The following is a 16,210-nucleotide window of genomic DNA, read 5'->3' as shown; positions in this document are numbered from 1 at the left end:
GACCGAGGGCTACCTGGGTCAAAACCCACTGCGTAAGGTGGGCTTCTTGCACTGGACTGAGGATCTGGAGCGATTTGGCCCCTGCCGAACGGGTCTGTGTACCCTGAATACGGTGGTAGAGGGTAGTGGTCGGAATACCGAATTCGCGACTGATCTTGCGCAATGACTGGCGACCTTCGTGGTATTTTGCGATCGCATCTTGTATATCTTGTTCAGTATACTGCATCTTGAACTAACAGAGTTGTGTTCAAAAAATGGGCTTATTTGACCAAAGATTGACCGAGTTGTGGCAAGTTGAAGTTGAAGTGGTTGAAAAGCGGTGTGGTTTGCCAAGTGTTCCAAAGGTGGGGTGTTCCAAAGGGGGGGGGTCCGACTTAACTAGCACTATTTACAAGGAGAAGGTCAGCCAGAAGGGAAAAGATATAGGATTCGAATACGAAGACATACGGTTTCGAATAAACCGCAATCACGTACCGTGTTGCTCCGATCTAGCGCATAAGAACTTCTGAACTCGTTCTCCGACCATTGGCTCTTTCAGATAACGCTCGGATGCCACTGCAATACCGCTCAAGCTCTTCTGGTCATGCTCATCGACACCAATATCCCCAAGACCTCTAGTGACATTGAACCGGAAGTACCGCCCACCAACACCCAAGCTCTTTGCATTTTTGCAGAAGCGCATCTCAGTCGCCTCAGTCTGGGTGGAGATGGCCTTCAGCGTTTCAACTACCTCTTTCAAATTGTCACCAAAATCTTTAGGATCCGGCACGCCGGTGCCAATACTGACTAGACACTGGATCCTTGTGGCAGCATCTTTCCAGATCGACTTGGCTTCTTCCAGCACGATCTCGACGGGATTGTTATGTCCAGTCCCACCATCTACATATTCCTGGAAACCAACGGTGATGGGATTGAAGAACGTCGCTGCAGCCGATGTCGCCCGTGCAGCTTCCCAAATCTTACAATTCGACGTCGACAATGAGTCAACCGCGTCCTCGGTGTCGTATGAGCGCAGGACTGCAGGCGTATTACAGGCCTTTGTGAAGGCACATACAAACCTGCGTTGAGGGTTTGTCTGTCAGAACTCGGCGGGAAGGGAGATACAGAACCTAAGAAATTCTCAACGAGATGATTGGGGGGATAAAATGCTTACACCTTGCATGAACTGTCCAGACCCTTAAGCGGCATCTCTTCATCGCCAAGTGCATCTTTTGTCGCGGCCTTAAACTCGGCGGCGAGCCCTTCTCCCCCGTAAACGCCACGGCCTTCCACCAATCAACCGCTCGACCGACCAGATTAACGCGAGAGCTGCCTGTAGTTTTCTACGCAAGTGTCGATATCCATTCTCAGCCGGCCGAGCATCAATGCGATGAGTCTGTTGGTTGTGAATTAATAACAAAAAAGGTACGAGACTACAGCTCAGCACGAATCCACATGGCAAATGACCTTACCCCCCAGTACCAGTGCCACCAATCAAGTCAAAATAGTCGCATGGTTTGGGTGGATTCTTGCTGTCTACCATCTTCATAAGATGTTTGAGGATGATAAGCGACGACAAGCCGCGAATGCCACCTCCATCTAGATTATCGGATATCAACATCGGAATAGATTGGAGATCGCAGATAAAAGTCACATCTTACCGAGTGATAGAAGCTTGAGTGGAGCAGTGTCCTCGAGAAACGGCTCTGTATATAACATGATTGCTGCCGTTGAACAGAAGGCAAAGTAGTAACTAATTATTTGTTAATCTACTAATTCACAGTTGGTAAAGAGGATGTGAAAGAGGGGCTCTGGGACGGTAAGGTAGGTTTGACTTAAGAATGGGGGGCAAGGAAGAGGAAGTGAGGAAATAATAGACATAAATACTTCAGGCCGCTACCCCAGCTTCCCATCCACACACACTCCTAATTGCCCGATATGTCAAGTGTTGCATGGTATATCTGCAGCAACCATGCAGGATTTAGTTTCCTTTGTTCCTATTTGCTGAAACGAAGAGCCTTGGTCCTACTTTTCTGGCACCACATCTTTCCAGTGCACAACGCGCTTTTCTCTTTTCTAATTAATTATAGTTAGTAGTCGAGGGTCCAAAAGTGGGCCACACTATTTACTTCACACATGGCTCACTCACCCGAGCTCAGAGCTGCTCAGAATCATGCACGAACATGGAAATCGCTGAGGACAACGTTTGGGGAAAGCAATCGGCTGTTGTCGAGGGCCTTGTGCGAGGCAGCAATGCAGTGGTCAGGTCTGCAGCGTTAGGCTTGGCGTTCCTTGCGACATGTGGTTCGCCCAACACCCTGCAAGCCTGGCGCTTAACATTAATTATTCTCAAGCTCGACGCGTCTAATTGAACAGCATTTTTTTTTTTTACACAGCCCCCGCAACCTGGCCCCCAACGCCCCCTGCTTTAGCGACTCGATCCGACAAACCAAAACCGTCTTGGATTAGTGTAATTATGCTCAAAACTGCATCCGTGAGCTGCTAAACCCCGGAAGTTAAAATAGCCAGGGCCTCTCCGGATAATAATTAAGTCTCTTATATGTTGGTTCCTCTCCTTGGCCAAATCCATAACCATCCTCATCATGTCACCCATACTTCTCTCCGCAGCCCTCCTTCTCCAACGTGCCCAAAACACATCCGCGGATCATCACAATGAGACCAGCCCTCAATTTCAAGGCTGGACCGTGGGGCCCTCACAACGCGGTACCGCAAACATCATTCTCACATGTGCCGCCACAACCTTTCTTTGCTGTTGGGTCTCGGTGTACCCGAACATCATCGCCCCACGCGACAGCCGATGGGCTGCCTTCCGAGACAAACTTGCTTTGGCCTGTCTCAACCTTCTTGGTCCTGAGTTCTTGATCATCCTAGCCGCGGGACAGAAGTCGTCCGCGAGGCAATCGGTTAAGGCAGGTTTTGGCTTACAAACTTCCGAGGATTCAAAGGCTAGTCTTAACTAATCAACGACACCTCTACTAAAGGGATTCCATAACGCTGGATATACAGATTGGACCATGACCCACGCGTTTTTCACCGACATGGGCGGCTTCCGTCTCGAGGCCCCCGGGTTGAAAGAGTCGATTCCTATAGATGGCGAGCAGCTAGTCTACCTAGTACAGCACAAGTTCCTCGAGTATCCCAACGTCACCAAGGGGGATATCGAGGACCGCGATAAAGCCGATATGATGTCCCGGTACGCTCAGATGTTTAACACCCATTCATGCACTAATACGTTGTTGCTAACGGTGGTATCTTATGACTCTTGACATAGACTACTCACCGTTGGTCAGGCAATCTGGTTCAGTCTCAACCTGCTCGTACGCGGTATCCAGGGCTTGACAGTAACCAGAATCGAGCTCACCACGGCTTCATTTGTCATCAATCTCATCGGCACGGCGTGGTTTTGGAAAGACAAACCATGTGGTATCCAAACTTCCATCATTCTCAAGTCGCCAGAACACATCGACTTCATCATGACCAACGTAATACCTCTTTTTTTCTGTCTCTCCCGTTTTCCCCCGTTTAATTATCTGCTCCACTCTAACGCTACTTTTCTCCGTCCGACCAGCGAGGCACCCGTCCGTTCCCGCCTTATTATCGCACCCAACTCGACTTCATCAGCCGTCACGAAACAGAATTCAACATCTGGTGGCAGTTCTACAACACCATGGCCCGGCGCATCTTAGGCTTTTCCCCTCTAATGCGACATGTGCACAGCCAGCCGTGGGACAGGATACCCGGCGATTTGTTCCTCCCCATGGATCTCGACCTCCACCTCTGGGCCGTGCTTCTCATCGCTATTTTCACCTCCGTCCCATTCATGGCTTGGAACTCGGTGTTCCCTTCCTCTATTGAACAAATATTGTGGCGCACTGCCAGTGTGTTCATGATCGTCTTCAACGTGTACGCGTTCGTCAGTTTATCGCCGGCGAAGATGGCCATAATGCCGATAAAACGCCCCTTCGAGAAAAGTCTATTGGAGAAAAAATATGACCAACTTGCGGCAAACAAGCGTTTCGCTCAAAGGCTTGACCCGGTCTTAAACCAGGTTTTTGAGCCTCAGGAAGTCATAGTTGGGCAGGAAAAGCACCAGCAAGGCATAATAGTTGTGGAGGCGAGGCCCCATCGCTCGTCACCCAAGGAGGTTATGAAGACCGTCTACCGGAAGTTGTATTATTTCGCCGAAAACAAAGACCCACGGTTGGCGGTCAATAGGTTATGGGTCGCATGCCTCGGGATTCTCTGTTTAGCCTACGTGGTGGTTCGGGGGTACATCTTTGCGGAAGACCTTGCTGGCCTCCGGTCGCTCCCTTCCAACGCATATGACATGCCGGATTGGCTGGCAATCATTCCCCATCTTTAATGAGTTGTTAAGTAGTTAGGATAGCTGGTTGGTTAATAAGGATTCTGTGTCATGTGAATTCGGCCACCACCCTCGGCGTTTGTTGTCTCCTTTTGCAGAAAAGTTAACCATGCGCTAACGAGGCCGCGCAGCCCCTCAGACCAAGGCCCATGCTGGGACGTCCCGCTGGCATTTCCCATGGAGAAATTGGAGACGACGGTACGCCACACTCCATATGTGCTGTCACAGGGGTGATTTCCATCTTGAGTGAAGACGTTGTTCGGAAGCTTTGGGCTCCGGTCCCGACCTTCGAAGGCATAATCATCAAACGCCCGAGTGGATGGCTTTTATACCTGATATCTCGGTGGCGTACTTACCTAGTGCGGAAGGTGTTGCGACACCAGTAACATCGCGCTCAGCGGCTCTTCTTCGACTGCAGCGCTCAACAAGCCCCCTGTCAAATCAATACCAAGTGTCAAAACCACCCTTGTCCTCTCCCACCCGAAGAAACAACGCCATCACAACCCTCGGAAACTTCAACCCTTAACTCCGTCCGACGGCAATCACCTCTAACCGTCCATCCCATTTGACTTGTCGTCTCCCCCTCCCAAAAACCTGCAAGAAGTCGGAGCAGAAACCCCCCGCTTACCCTGCAGCATCACAGGGCCAGTCAAGCTCGTCAACCACAAACTGAACCACCACCTACCACCCATTCCCATGCGCGCCATGCACGCCATGCACACCAGACGGCCCGACCAGCGGGCTCGGCAAGCTCCAGATTCATCCATCTCAGACTGCCGCGCATGACTAAATCCTTAAAAGGTGTGCCCCCCCCGGGCCCCTCCCAACACGCGAACCAATGACATACCCTTCGAAGCGAAGATGCCGAGCCGTCTGCTGGTGCTGTCATGACTTGGCAGAGGAAAACCCGCCGTTCATTCATAGGCTGTGAAGTCGTACATCGTACAAAAGGTGTGCGTGAGAGAGCACGAGAGTGGGAAGAGGCAGGAAAGCGCTGGCTTGGCTCGCTGTCTTGGCCGGCTAGCTGCAGGAGATGATGAGTTGAAATCCCGCTTTTCTGCATTCCGCAATCTGCGTTCCGGTGTGCTTCTCGCTTGTCGTTTCTCGTTTCTCGTTTCGCGGCTCATATCGGACAATTCGCGATGACGAGGTCGGGAAATTCCAGAATGGAGTCAATGGACGAAAACGGCGAGCTGGGCGAGACAGGCGGGAAGGGCCGAGAGATCCTGATGTTCTGGAATCCTTCGTTCTTAATTTTTAAAGTTAATTAACTATGGCGATATGCCCACGTTCTCGACACCCTGGGTTTCCTGCGTACTTTGGCTCTGCTTGATAAATGCCGAGCGCAAACCTATTATGAGCGCTTGGCGTAACGGGAGCACAAGTAGAGTCTAATAACCACTGAAGAGGAGAAGTTGAACCCAGTTCGGGCTCACAAGACTCTCCTCCCGCAACCTACCACCTTCCACCTCTCACGCTCACTGCATCCACCATGGCGAAGCTCATCACAGACCTCCCCTCCCAGCTCCCCAACCTCACCCCCCTCTCCTGGATCCTCACGCTAACCGGCCTCATATTCACCACCTACGTCATCTCATCAATCACCGCCTGGTACCGCCTCCGGCACTTCCCAGGTCCCCCGCTCGCTTCCTTCTCCTACCTCTGGATCGTCCGCGTCTGCGCTAGCGGCCGCATGGCCGATATCTTCGCCCAAACCGAAGCTTACTACAGTGACAGCCATGCGGAGGAACAGAAGGGGCAGAAGGGCGCGTATAATGACGGGCAAAGACACAGTGTATCACCCTCGACCATCCGCATCGGTCCCAACGAGCTGCTCACCAGCGACCCGGACGTCATCCGCCGCACGTCGGCCGCCCGCTCGCGGTATACCCGGTCCACATGGTACAAACTCAACACCGCCGATCCCTATGCCGACGCCATGTTTAACACGCTCGACACGACCACTCACGATCGGATCAAAGCACAAACGGCGCCCGGGTATGCAGGCCGGGATAACCCGGGCCTCGAGCGGGAGGTGGATGGGATGATTGGAGTGTTGGTGGATAAAATTCGGAATCAGTACGCGGCTGCGTCGCTTGGGGAGAATGGGGGCGAGACGAAGAAGCCGTGGTTGGATTTGGGGTGTATGACGCAGTTTTTTACGCTCGACTCGATCTCCAAGGTGGCGTTTGGCGAGGAGTTTGGGATGATGGAGTCGGAGCGGGACGTCAATGGGATTGTGGCCGTGGTTCGGGATACCGCGTTGGCGATTACCGTGGTCTCGGTGGTCCCGTATCTGCGGACTATTTTCACGTCTCGGTTTGTGCTGGGCTTGATCGGGCCGTCGGTCAAAGACAAAAAGGGGCTGGGTACCATGATGCGGTGCGTTTCTCGTTTTACTGTGTCCGCAACTTGAAGGCCCCTATGGTCACGTTATCCAGAAACTGACGAGACCTACAACTGTAGTACCGGTAGGATAATCGTTGGGAAAAGGTTCGCTCAGGCGGATGCCAAAGATGAACAAGATATGCTGGTCTGCGCCCCTGACTCTCTTCGCTAAGTAGGGTGCTACCGGAGGCTAACGGAGAACATAGGGCTCGTTTATGCGCCACGGCCTGACACAACGTCAGTGTGAGATGGAAGCGCTGTTCCAAATTGTGGCTGGCTCCGACACTACCGCCACCACCATTCGCTGCACGATGCTGTACCTCATGACCACTCCGCGGGCGTACACTCGGCTCCAAGCTGAGATTGACGAAGGCATCCGAGCGGGCCGTATCTCAAGCCCTATCGCCAATGCCGAGGCCAACGCCATGCCATACCTACAAGCCGTCATCATCGAGTCTCTCCGCATCTTCTCACCTTTCACGGGCTTGCCCTTCAAAGTGGTCCCGCCCGAAGGGGACATCATCGACGGCAAACCGGTGCCCGGCGGCACACTCGTCGCGCCCAACTTCTGGACCACGGGCCAAAACCGAGTCCTCTTTGGCTCGGACGCCGACGTATTCCGTCCGGAACGCTGGCTCCAGGTGGACGCAACACAGAAGGCCGAGATGCGGCGTGTGGCTGAACTCGCCTTTGGGTATGGACGATGGGGCTGTGCTGGCAAAATGATTGCCTTTTTGGAATTGAACAAGGTGTTTGTCGAGGTGAGTCTGGAATCTCCTCTTCCTGACCTCATCCCCATGTTGCATGCTCACCCATAATGTCAGCTCCTTCGCCGGTTTGACTTCCAGCTGGTCAACCCCTCACGGCCGTGGAAGAGCGCCAACTTCAACCTCTTCTTCCAAACCGAGATGTGGGTGTCCGTAGTGCTGAGAGAGGGTGTGGAGAAGTAGGGTCGGGTGTTTGACCCCTACTCTTCAACCACAACTCTTAATGTGGATGACAATGTCAGGTCAGCGTCCATGCCAGACAAAGGTACGCGTGTAAACAGGTGTGACAGGCTCGAGTGGGAGAAAGAAAGCCTCGAGCAAGGACTCGGATTGCTCAAAGATTGAATACTACCCGTTAGCATCCCATCGCACTCGACTCACTCTCAAACTTCCCCGAGACCCACGGCGGTTTGTGAGACCTGTATCGGGTTGGGTGTGACCAGGACTATGAGCACAGGGTCAAAGAGTGCCCGTTTGCCGTGGACAATTTGCCACTCTCCAGTCAACTCCCGGTCGGCCGAGCATTCGAAGGTCAGTTTCTGCTAGAAAAAATATCGGTCCCTAGCAATACGAAGGTTTGCGGGTCGGCCCTTGCCCAACGGGCCCAGCGATCACCCGTTCGGCTGCTCCGAAGAGCTGACTCCAACACGACAGGAAAGGGCGGATTCATGAGCCAGAGACGAACGGTTGACAGGGACGAATATCCTAGACATATTTGAAAGCCGAGTGAACCGGTGATGATGGCTGGTCTCCGTTTGATGGTTCCAGTTCCAGGCAATGGACCTGGCCGGAGTGCGGGGCATGAAAAGCCAGGGGAAATTTTAAAAACGAATACTCCATATCGAAAAGAGAAGCCGCGTCCCAGAATCGGACCACAATTCCGATTGGGCCCCAAGCCTCAAGAGAAGCAAAACTCGGAACGCGCTGTATGAAATAAAACAACCCATAATACCTGATACTATGTAGCCCAGAAATCGCCATCCTCTCACTTTGAAACTACATGTATCACCTTGAGGGCATTCCTCGGATTTTCGGAATCCAGCACCGCGGACTGCGTTTTTTCAAGCCTGAATTCAAGATCCGGATCGCCCAAACTGGACAAGTGATTCCTGGAAGTGCAAGGACGCGGCACAAGGCCTTGCAGAACGGCCGCGCGACAATTGGCTGGAGATACAAACACTAGGCCTAATGAGGAGAGGTTCGGTGTTCATCGTGTCGCGGAATCCAGGGGCTCCCGGAAACTGTATGGCTGCACGAGGCGGGCTATCCCGCTTTGAGCGTGCTGCCAAGCTCCTTCCGACCTTGCGCCCGCAGTACCTGCATCCATCCCGTGAAACATGGGCGCCCCTTTTCCCACAGCATCCAGTCCCCCGTTCGTTCGTTCGTGCATTCGTCCCTCTCTTGCAGCTGCCATCACTGCGTCCGCTCTCTTCTTCCAGTCGTCCTCGACCCCTCGAGATAGCATCCCGAGTCCCCTCTGGTGCATCTGCGCGCCCGCAGCACCTTGGAGCTCGAGTCACTCTTTTTGGACAACCGTCACTTCTTTTTTAGCTTGACCATTTCGAAGCACGCACCTTGCTTTTGCCTCGACCACCGACCCGGGCATCCCCAATTGCCTCAATCTACTCGCTATCTCGTGCCATCTCGCTCTCTTGTTGCACCAAACAATCGCCGTCCTTTCTTGTTTTATTTTTCGTCCGATCCCGAAAGCTTCCCGCCCCACGATATCCTTCTGCCGTTTTTACACCGGCCTTCCCAGCGAACAAGTCCCGGCGACAACACGCTAATCACGACATGCTCCATCGACCGTAGACGGCGACCTCAGATATCAGATACCCAGCACCAGAAGATACCCCGAGATACCCCAGACTTTGCCAGCGCCTTTTTTCGATTTTCGACAACCATCACACACGTTCTATCCGCTCCGCCTTCTATCATGTGGACAACACCCGTTCGCGCCTCAGCCGCCGCGCTGATGGCGTGGTCTGCTCTTATCGGCAATGCCGTCGCCCAAGTTCATACCGATTGCTTTCCCATGAACAAGACCTGCCCGCCGGACCCCGCCTTGAGCATGGACGCCAACTTCAACTTCAACATCACGCCCAACTTCGACGTGTGGGAATCAACCGCCCAGCCAGTCGCCTACGACCCGGACACGGGTGCCCGGTTCCGGATCGGCCAACAGGGCGAGTCCCCCACCATCCGGTCCAAGTTTTACTACTTCTGGGGACGCACTGAGGTGCACATGAAGGCGGCCCAAGGTACCGGTGTCATTAGCTCCATCATGATGCTGAGTGACAACCTGGACGAGATCGACTGGGAGTTCTTTGGCGGCAACGCGACCGTTGCACAGAGCAACTACTACGGCAAGGGCTTCATTCCCGAGAAGTCCAACGCCATCTACCACCAGGTTCCCCAAGGCGTGCACAACGACTACCGCAACTACACCACGATCTGGACCAAGGACTTTTTGGACTTCTATGTGGACGGGGACAAGGTCCGTCGCCTCGTGCCCGCCGATGCCAACAACACCTACTACTACCCGCAGACCCCGATGCGCCTATCTATTGGTATTTGGGCCGGTGGTGACCCGCGCATGCCTCAGGGTACGCGTGACTGGGCTGGTGGTGACACGGACTACAGCAAAGCGCCCTTTGACATGTACGTTAAGAGCGTTCACGTCGAGGATTTCAGCAGCGGCAAGGAGTACCAGTACAGCGACAAGAGCGGGTCGTGGGAGAGCATCAAGATCGTCGAGTAAGTTGGCGTTCACCCCCGGCAGACGCTCTCGCAGATACTAACCTCGCTGCTCAGAGGGAACTCAACCGTCCATGAGGCCATCAATGCCCCGCCTGAGAAGTCACTGTCCGAGAAGTGGGCAGACCTTCCCCAAACCAGCAAGATCGCCATCTATGCCAGTGTGGGCGGCTTCTTTGGGCTCCTGCTGTGCACCGGTCTCTTCTACTGCATCCGCCAGCGCCGCCGTGGAGCGCGTGAGGCTAAGGCGGCTGAATCTCGCGCCGAGGCTGAGCGTCTCGAGCTGGAACGCTTCCGCAAAGCCGGTGTTGACCCCGACAGTTTCGCCTCTCACGGCCACGAGTACAACGCCAAGGAAATGCGCCGGGACGGCTTCGCCGATGAAGACAGCTACAGCGTGACCGGGTCGAACAATCTCGCCGCTACTACTCCGGCCTCGCCTCTTGACCACCGCTGGGACTCCAACGCCGCTTCCGCCTTGGGTGTGACCGCTGCCGGTGCCGGAATCGGTGCGGCCGCCGCGGCCGGGATGCGCAGCCCAGGCGGTGGATCTCTCCGGAACGGCTCCCAATCGCCCCGCAACGGGACCCCAGGACCGACTGGCAGGTTCCCGAACTCGCCCCAAGGTCGAATGTCGCCCGCTCCGTCGCGGCACGCGGCGTCTCCCGGACCCGGTAGCATGAGGAGTCCTCCACCAGGGGCAGGGTTTGGTTCGCCGAACCGCAGCTTCACAAGCCCCCGCATGGGATCCCCTGGGCCGCAGCAGATTGCTCACCCGCAACCACAACGGGCGTTCACCACTGACAACTACGCCAACGCCAACCATGGCCATCATGATCAGGATTTTGGAGATGATGGGTACGGGCAGGGGCAAGGTGGTGGGAGGGGGAATGATAACTATTGGGGCGGTGGTAACGGCGGAGGTTATGCGAGGTAGAAGAGGGGTAATGTAAACTTCCTGGGTTTTGTAGGGACTTTCCGGGCTAAGCGAAGGATGGATCTCTTAGTCATTTGTCTCAATTTACTGTTCATATTTCGTTTCACTATTCCTATCTACTCGCTATGCCGGTGCGAAACCTGGTTTCATGATGTCGCAGTTTTGGATGACCGGTGTTGGGCGGGATATCCAGTGTCGTTCTCTCGGTTCTCTCAGGTTTTCCTTGGGGTTAGTTGGTAATAGAGGTTTTGTTGAGCTCCGTCCACCTGGGTGTGAAGCAGGCGTCCAGACATAACTGCCGCCGCCATATGGGCTGCTTATATGTTGACGTGCAAGTGACAGGTCACACAAATCCCACATAAACACGAGTGCTAACGCCTGCAACAGGGGCGAACCGTCATATCCAGTGAAGCTCATCAGCCGGTGCCTAAGCAATCTCTAGAGAGATATTGGCCAATTTCGAGATACCTTCTCCATCCGCCCAACATCACTCGACAGGATTTGCAAACCCGCCTACCGGTTGTGGGTTCTATCCGACAAATATGCCCAAGCGCTATCACGGGGTTCTGTGAACGTAGCATCATCACGATATCGCTCCCCCATTACAAACTGTTCCGCTCGCCTTTTAAACATTTGGTCCTGATCTTTGTGCCATCCCCAGTTGTGTACCTGACGAGTGTCTGTGACTGTTGGGAAGGCGATATTGGCATAAAACCCCGCCAGAACCTGATTCGTGTCACTGGTGGAGGTGCTGGGAGTGGCACTAACGAGCGCCTGTATAGGAGTCAGAAGGGTTCTACACATTTCCACCACCTCCCAAAACTGCTCCGGCGTTGTCACAGAGTCATATTGCCCCTGGTCCCAACGAGTCCTCGTCGTGGCCACACGGAACGTCAGCCCAGCCACATTTAAATTCTGTTTTATCCACTTGATCGTCTCTTCCCAGTCCGTTAGCGCCGGGTGTCCGTCGCGCGGTCGACTGTCGCCCGTGATCGGTGCAAACACCACTTCCAAGAATCGAATATACTGCCGACAATACGGCGGCAGTGCGTCGCGCAGGAACTCGCTGATCGCAAACCGTTGGTGTGGGTAGTCGCCCGGGGGCCAGGGCCAGGAGGGCCAAACATGCTCATCGTGGTCCAGAACCACGATGCGGTTGTGGCCGTACCCGACGCGGAGGGCGTCGGGAAGAAGGGTGCGGCACACAAACATCAACGCCGTCGCCTTGGTGCCGTCCCAACATCGGCACGTAGAGGAGGCTGCGGTGTGCCTGTAACGGCAAAAGCAGCCGATGGTCTGATCTGGGGCAGGCACCTGGGCACACTGCAGGAACTGACAGCCATGGTGGAGTTCAGGCGGGCATTTCTCGTCCTGGAGGGCAAAGCATGTTTCTCTTTGAGAGTAGAACCTCCGGGCCTTGCGGCCCCAGTTTAGCTCGCAGAAGGGAGTGACGAGATCGGTGTACTGGAAGATGTGGACGCGTATCTCGGGGGGGAGGGTAAGGAGGTTAGGACGGGTGTGGTTTAGCTGAGAGGACGAAGACGAGGAATTGGAACAAGCGGGGCGGGCTGGTGGTGGGAGAGCCGGTGGTGTGAGCCGTCGGGCCTGTATGACAGCTTCCTGAGCCAAAGTTTGGAGCGCCGGGTCTGGATCACGACACAACCGGATATGACAGTCCTTCAAAGCGGGGAATGACAACAGACCATCCAGCACACGCTTCGCCATATCCACGGCCCCAGAGCGCACATCACAGACCAGTGCCAACTCGAGCCGACCTGGGGTGGTGTTCGCCGCCAAGCGCGCAGCGGTAGCATGCCACTCCTCCATCAACCTATTGATGAAATTCCTGCTCGCGTTGGGCTCGTGGTCCAACGGTAAGTCATGCTCGCACTTGTCCACGGGGAACCTTCCAGTACTGGGACACTCGCCAACAGAAAACACGTTCTCGCAACAAAAGCCGCGGCCGTCGGCGCCCGGAGAGCTGGCATGACATGAGGCCTGGTTGAGTACGACCTTGAGATGGGTCAGATGCCGCAGCGCGTGCGGTGTAAGAGCCTGTAAGGGTGCGAGGGAAGGGCGTGGCGGCTCGTAGCGGGGGAGGGCGCAGTACGGCGAGACATAGCGGACGATGAAGCGGTTTGAGGAATAGAAAAGCGCAGAGGCCTCGGCGTAGAGAGTGCGGCAGGACAGGAGCAGGCCGTGGAAGGTTTTGAACCCGGGCTCCGTGTCCCCACCCCTGGCCACCTTGGCGAAGCTAAACCAGTTGCTGAGATCGTAGACGCCGGGCCGTGGTGTGCCATTGTAGAGCACGTAAGCCAGACCTAAGTGGACATAGACGCGGTGACGTATCTCGGGCGTGAGGCGTAATATGCCAGGAAGACTGCTAGTGTCTTGAATCTTGCTACTCTCGTAACCGCCGGGGCTTGGGTCAGCCATCATTAATTATCGAGGTCCAATTTCTGGCTTTAAGGCAGTCGAAGTAGGCAAGCGCCACGCCGAGCAACAGCCGACCTGCTAAGCAGCCCAGAAAACATTCCGGGACCTCAACTCAAACTTATTGTGTCTTTTACTTGACGAACGAAAACGGCCTTGGGGTTTGTGGACTCAAGAGAGGCACATAAAGCGGGGCACGGGCATCACGTGTTTGGCCTCGCATCCTTCCCAATGCATGTCCGAGGACGAGAATACGTAAGGTAGTCAAGGGGAAGGTACCTAGGTGCGTACATACACTCGCCTGCACTTCCTTCCCTTTTACCATGGATCTCGAAGCCAAATCCCGAGCGAGAAAAGGTGGCCAGGAATGTCTGTTTTAGGGCATCATTGGTATCCAGCAATCAAGACTACCGGCACAATTAAATGGCAGGTCAAGTTCGAATCGGGTATGGTAGCAGGTGGCTCAGTGCCTAACAAACGGCTCTTGTTCAATCACAGACCATGGGCGGCAACCTTCATGACCGCAGGAGAGCTTTGCTTCTTATTCTCGCCGTTTTCCTTTTCCACCTTCCCCTCGTGCCCTCTCTTGAGCCTAACATTACCAATTCTCAAGGCTCAGCCTCTAAGTTGGCTTCAACGTTCAGCTGGACCAAGACAAGCCACGATCGCGCTGGGACTTCCTAATCCGAGGCGGCCCAGGCCTATCATCGGACCATGAATGGGCATGGCCGAAGCTGAAAAGCAGAGATGCGTCTGATGACCACAGGAGTGCTGTCCCGAGAGTTAAGACGAAGCGTAGCCAAACCCAATGTGATTGATGCTCCCAAGGCGCACCCAGACTACCAACCAATTAGACAACTTCCCGCTCCCCCAAGCGGGTTCTTCCCGCACTCAGGACCCGGCGGTCTTGGCACCTTGCGCACCCTTTCCAGTCACTTCAAGCAAGTAGTTATCCAGCAGCACAATCACACCAGAAGCATGTTCGCGGGGAATGGTGTGATACTCTTCTCCATACCCTCAAGCTCAACACCACCATGCATTGGAGACTGACTCTCGACAACGAACAATTGCCGAGCGACACCCTGGATGATGTCATGTCCGAGGATCCGGGGACTCCTTGGCACTCGGCTGTTTCCTTGTTGGCCCGCGGCCTCCCCTGGCGTGGCATCAGCTGATACATCAGGGACCTGAGAATGAGGCCACACTCGTCGGGCTTGGGAACTTGGATCTCCCCGCCAGTCCGGGCAACAAACCTCACTAGTCAATATCAGTGCTAGTTATAAATATTGTACCTTGCCAAGTTGTGGAGTGCGTATTTTCTTTTGTGGCTTGTTGGTACTGTGTAATTTCCAACACGCGAACAAATAATCTGTACTTTTAATAAGAGGGTCCCCACCGGGCAAATAAATAAAACCGACACTCAACCCCCAAGTTGAGACATCTCAAGACTTGACAACAAGCAAGACAGCCAAAGCAACCAGAGTCCCACCTTCAACCCCCCCAAGGTTCATTCAACATGAGCCCATCTCGCACCCTCTCGCCTCTGCGCATCGCAGTTCTGCTCAATTCTTACCGATCCCCCTTCATCACCGACATCCGCGACTCCTACGTCCGCACCATCACCGCTGCAGCTAATCTCGGCAGTGAGGATGATGAAGCCAATACCACACCCGAATTGACCTTCTTCTACCCGGCCGAGAATGAAGACGAACTCCCGGACCCCGACGAGTACGATCTCATCGTTATTGGCGGCGGCAATGTCGACCCGCGGCGGAAAATGCCCTGGATCTCCAAGCTGCACCAGTTTATTCTAGATGTGGTCGCGCACCACCCGCAGACGAAACTCTGCGGTATCTGCTGGGGCCATCAGACGATTTGCATGCTATTTGGGGCCGAATTGGTGGATATGGAGACGCCTGAGGTAAGAACTTTTTCAGTGGGAGACAGGGAGAGCTGGAAGAGCAGCAAAACAGTGAAGCCAGTGAAATAACATCCATCCAGCTCGGCGTAACAGAAGCCCAACTAACCCCCGCCGGCCGCCGTTTCCTCCACCGCCCCAACCCGTCCCTTCCGGCCTACAACATCAACAACAGCACCAACATCAGCATCAGCATCAACAAAGACCCGACCACCCTCCGCCTCCAGCAACACCACCGCCGTGCCGTCGGCTCCCCGCCAGTCCGCGGCGGTTTCCACGAGCTCCTGGCCGACAACCAAGCTTTCCTCAACCACAACAACACCATTCTCACCTGGCAGGGTCACCCGGAAAAGGATGCGAAGTGCGCGAAACTGCGGGTTCGGGATGCTACGCGCTGGTTTAGCATCAGTGCGGAAGAAGAGAAGACCGCGCTCGCCGAGGTGGAGAAGGTCATGGGCGAGGAGGATGATGGGAGGGAGGTGTGGGTGAGGATCTTGGAGTGGGTTAGGGGAGAGCATCCAGGGTATCAGGTGCATTTGTGAGATTGGGGAGAAAGGGTGGTGAAGGTGGTGTGATGGACGGGGTGTTGTGATATCATTCAGTGTACATATCGATGTGATATGGAGGATTTAGCAAGCGAGGGAGTA

At 54.6% G+C, this 16,210-nt stretch overlaps 6 protein-coding genes across 6 annotated transcripts; 4 read left to right on the top strand and 2 right to left on the bottom strand.

The window, feature by feature from the left end:
- Positions 1 to 466: 466 nt before the first annotated feature.
- On the bottom strand, positions 467 to 1,057 carry C8A04DRAFT_14919 (calcium-independent phospholipase; the record flags this gene model as incomplete). Its single annotated transcript, XM_062778289.1, has 1 exon — positions 467 to 1,057. A coding segment is annotated over one exon (591 nt), but the record flags the coding sequence as incomplete, so codon positions are not given.
- Positions 1,058 to 2,582: 1,525 nt separating this feature from the next.
- C8A04DRAFT_39878 (uncharacterized protein) lies at positions 2,583 to 4,363 on the top strand (the record flags this gene model as incomplete). Its single annotated transcript, XM_062784746.1, has 5 exons — positions 2,583 to 2,622; positions 2,677 to 2,903; positions 2,982 to 3,193; positions 3,272 to 3,482; positions 3,569 to 4,363. 5 exons carry the CDS (start codon positions 2,583 to 2,585, stop codon positions 4,361 to 4,363), a joined length of 1,485 nt encoding a protein of 494 aa, XP_062633878.1.
- A 1,492-nt stretch (positions 4,364 to 5,855) lies between these two features.
- Positions 5,856 to 7,701, top strand: C8A04DRAFT_32003 (Pisatin demethylase; the record flags this gene model as incomplete). Its single annotated transcript, XM_062781945.1, has 4 exons — positions 5,856 to 6,745; positions 6,830 to 6,896; positions 6,958 to 7,512; positions 7,576 to 7,701. The coding sequence occupies 4 exons, from the start codon at positions 5,856 to 5,858 to the stop codon at positions 7,699 to 7,701; spliced, it is 1,638 nt and encodes a 545-aa protein (XP_062633877.1).
- A 1,753-nt stretch (positions 7,702 to 9,454) lies between these two features.
- On the top strand, positions 9,455 to 11,212 carry C8A04DRAFT_32002 (glycoside hydrolase; the record flags this gene model as incomplete). The annotated part of the gene is made up of 2 exons (XM_062781944.1): positions 9,455 to 10,275; positions 10,333 to 11,212. The coding sequence occupies 2 exons, from the start codon at positions 9,455 to 9,457 to the stop codon at positions 11,210 to 11,212; spliced, it is 1,701 nt and encodes a 566-aa protein (XP_062633876.1).
- A 513-nt stretch (positions 11,213 to 11,725) lies between these two features.
- Positions 11,726 to 13,648, bottom strand: C8A04DRAFT_32001 (uncharacterized protein; the record flags this gene model as incomplete). Its single annotated transcript, XM_062781943.1, has 1 exon — positions 11,726 to 13,648. One exon carries the CDS (start codon positions 13,646 to 13,648, stop codon positions 11,726 to 11,728), a length of 1,923 nt encoding a protein of 640 aa, XP_062633875.1.
- A 1,513-nt stretch (positions 13,649 to 15,161) lies between these two features.
- Positions 15,162 to 16,105, top strand: C8A04DRAFT_14900 (class I glutamine amidotransferase-like protein; the record flags this gene model as incomplete). Its single annotated transcript, XM_062778281.1, has 3 exons — positions 15,162 to 15,566; positions 15,647 to 15,708; positions 15,757 to 16,105. The coding sequence occupies 3 exons, from the start codon at positions 15,162 to 15,164 to the stop codon at positions 16,103 to 16,105; spliced, it is 816 nt and encodes a 271-aa protein (XP_062633874.1).
- Between the last annotated feature and the right edge of the window lie 105 nt (positions 16,106 to 16,210).

The sequence above is a fragment of the Dichotomopilus funicola genome (genome assembly GCF_033296635.1).
Source record: "Dichotomopilus funicola strain CBS 141.50 unplaced genomic scaffold C8A04scaffold_77, whole genome shotgun sequence".
Taxonomy (NCBI): domain Eukaryota; kingdom Fungi; phylum Ascomycota; class Sordariomycetes; order Sordariales; family Chaetomiaceae; genus Dichotomopilus; species Dichotomopilus funicola.
This window is presented reverse-complemented; position numbering and strand designations above follow the sequence as displayed.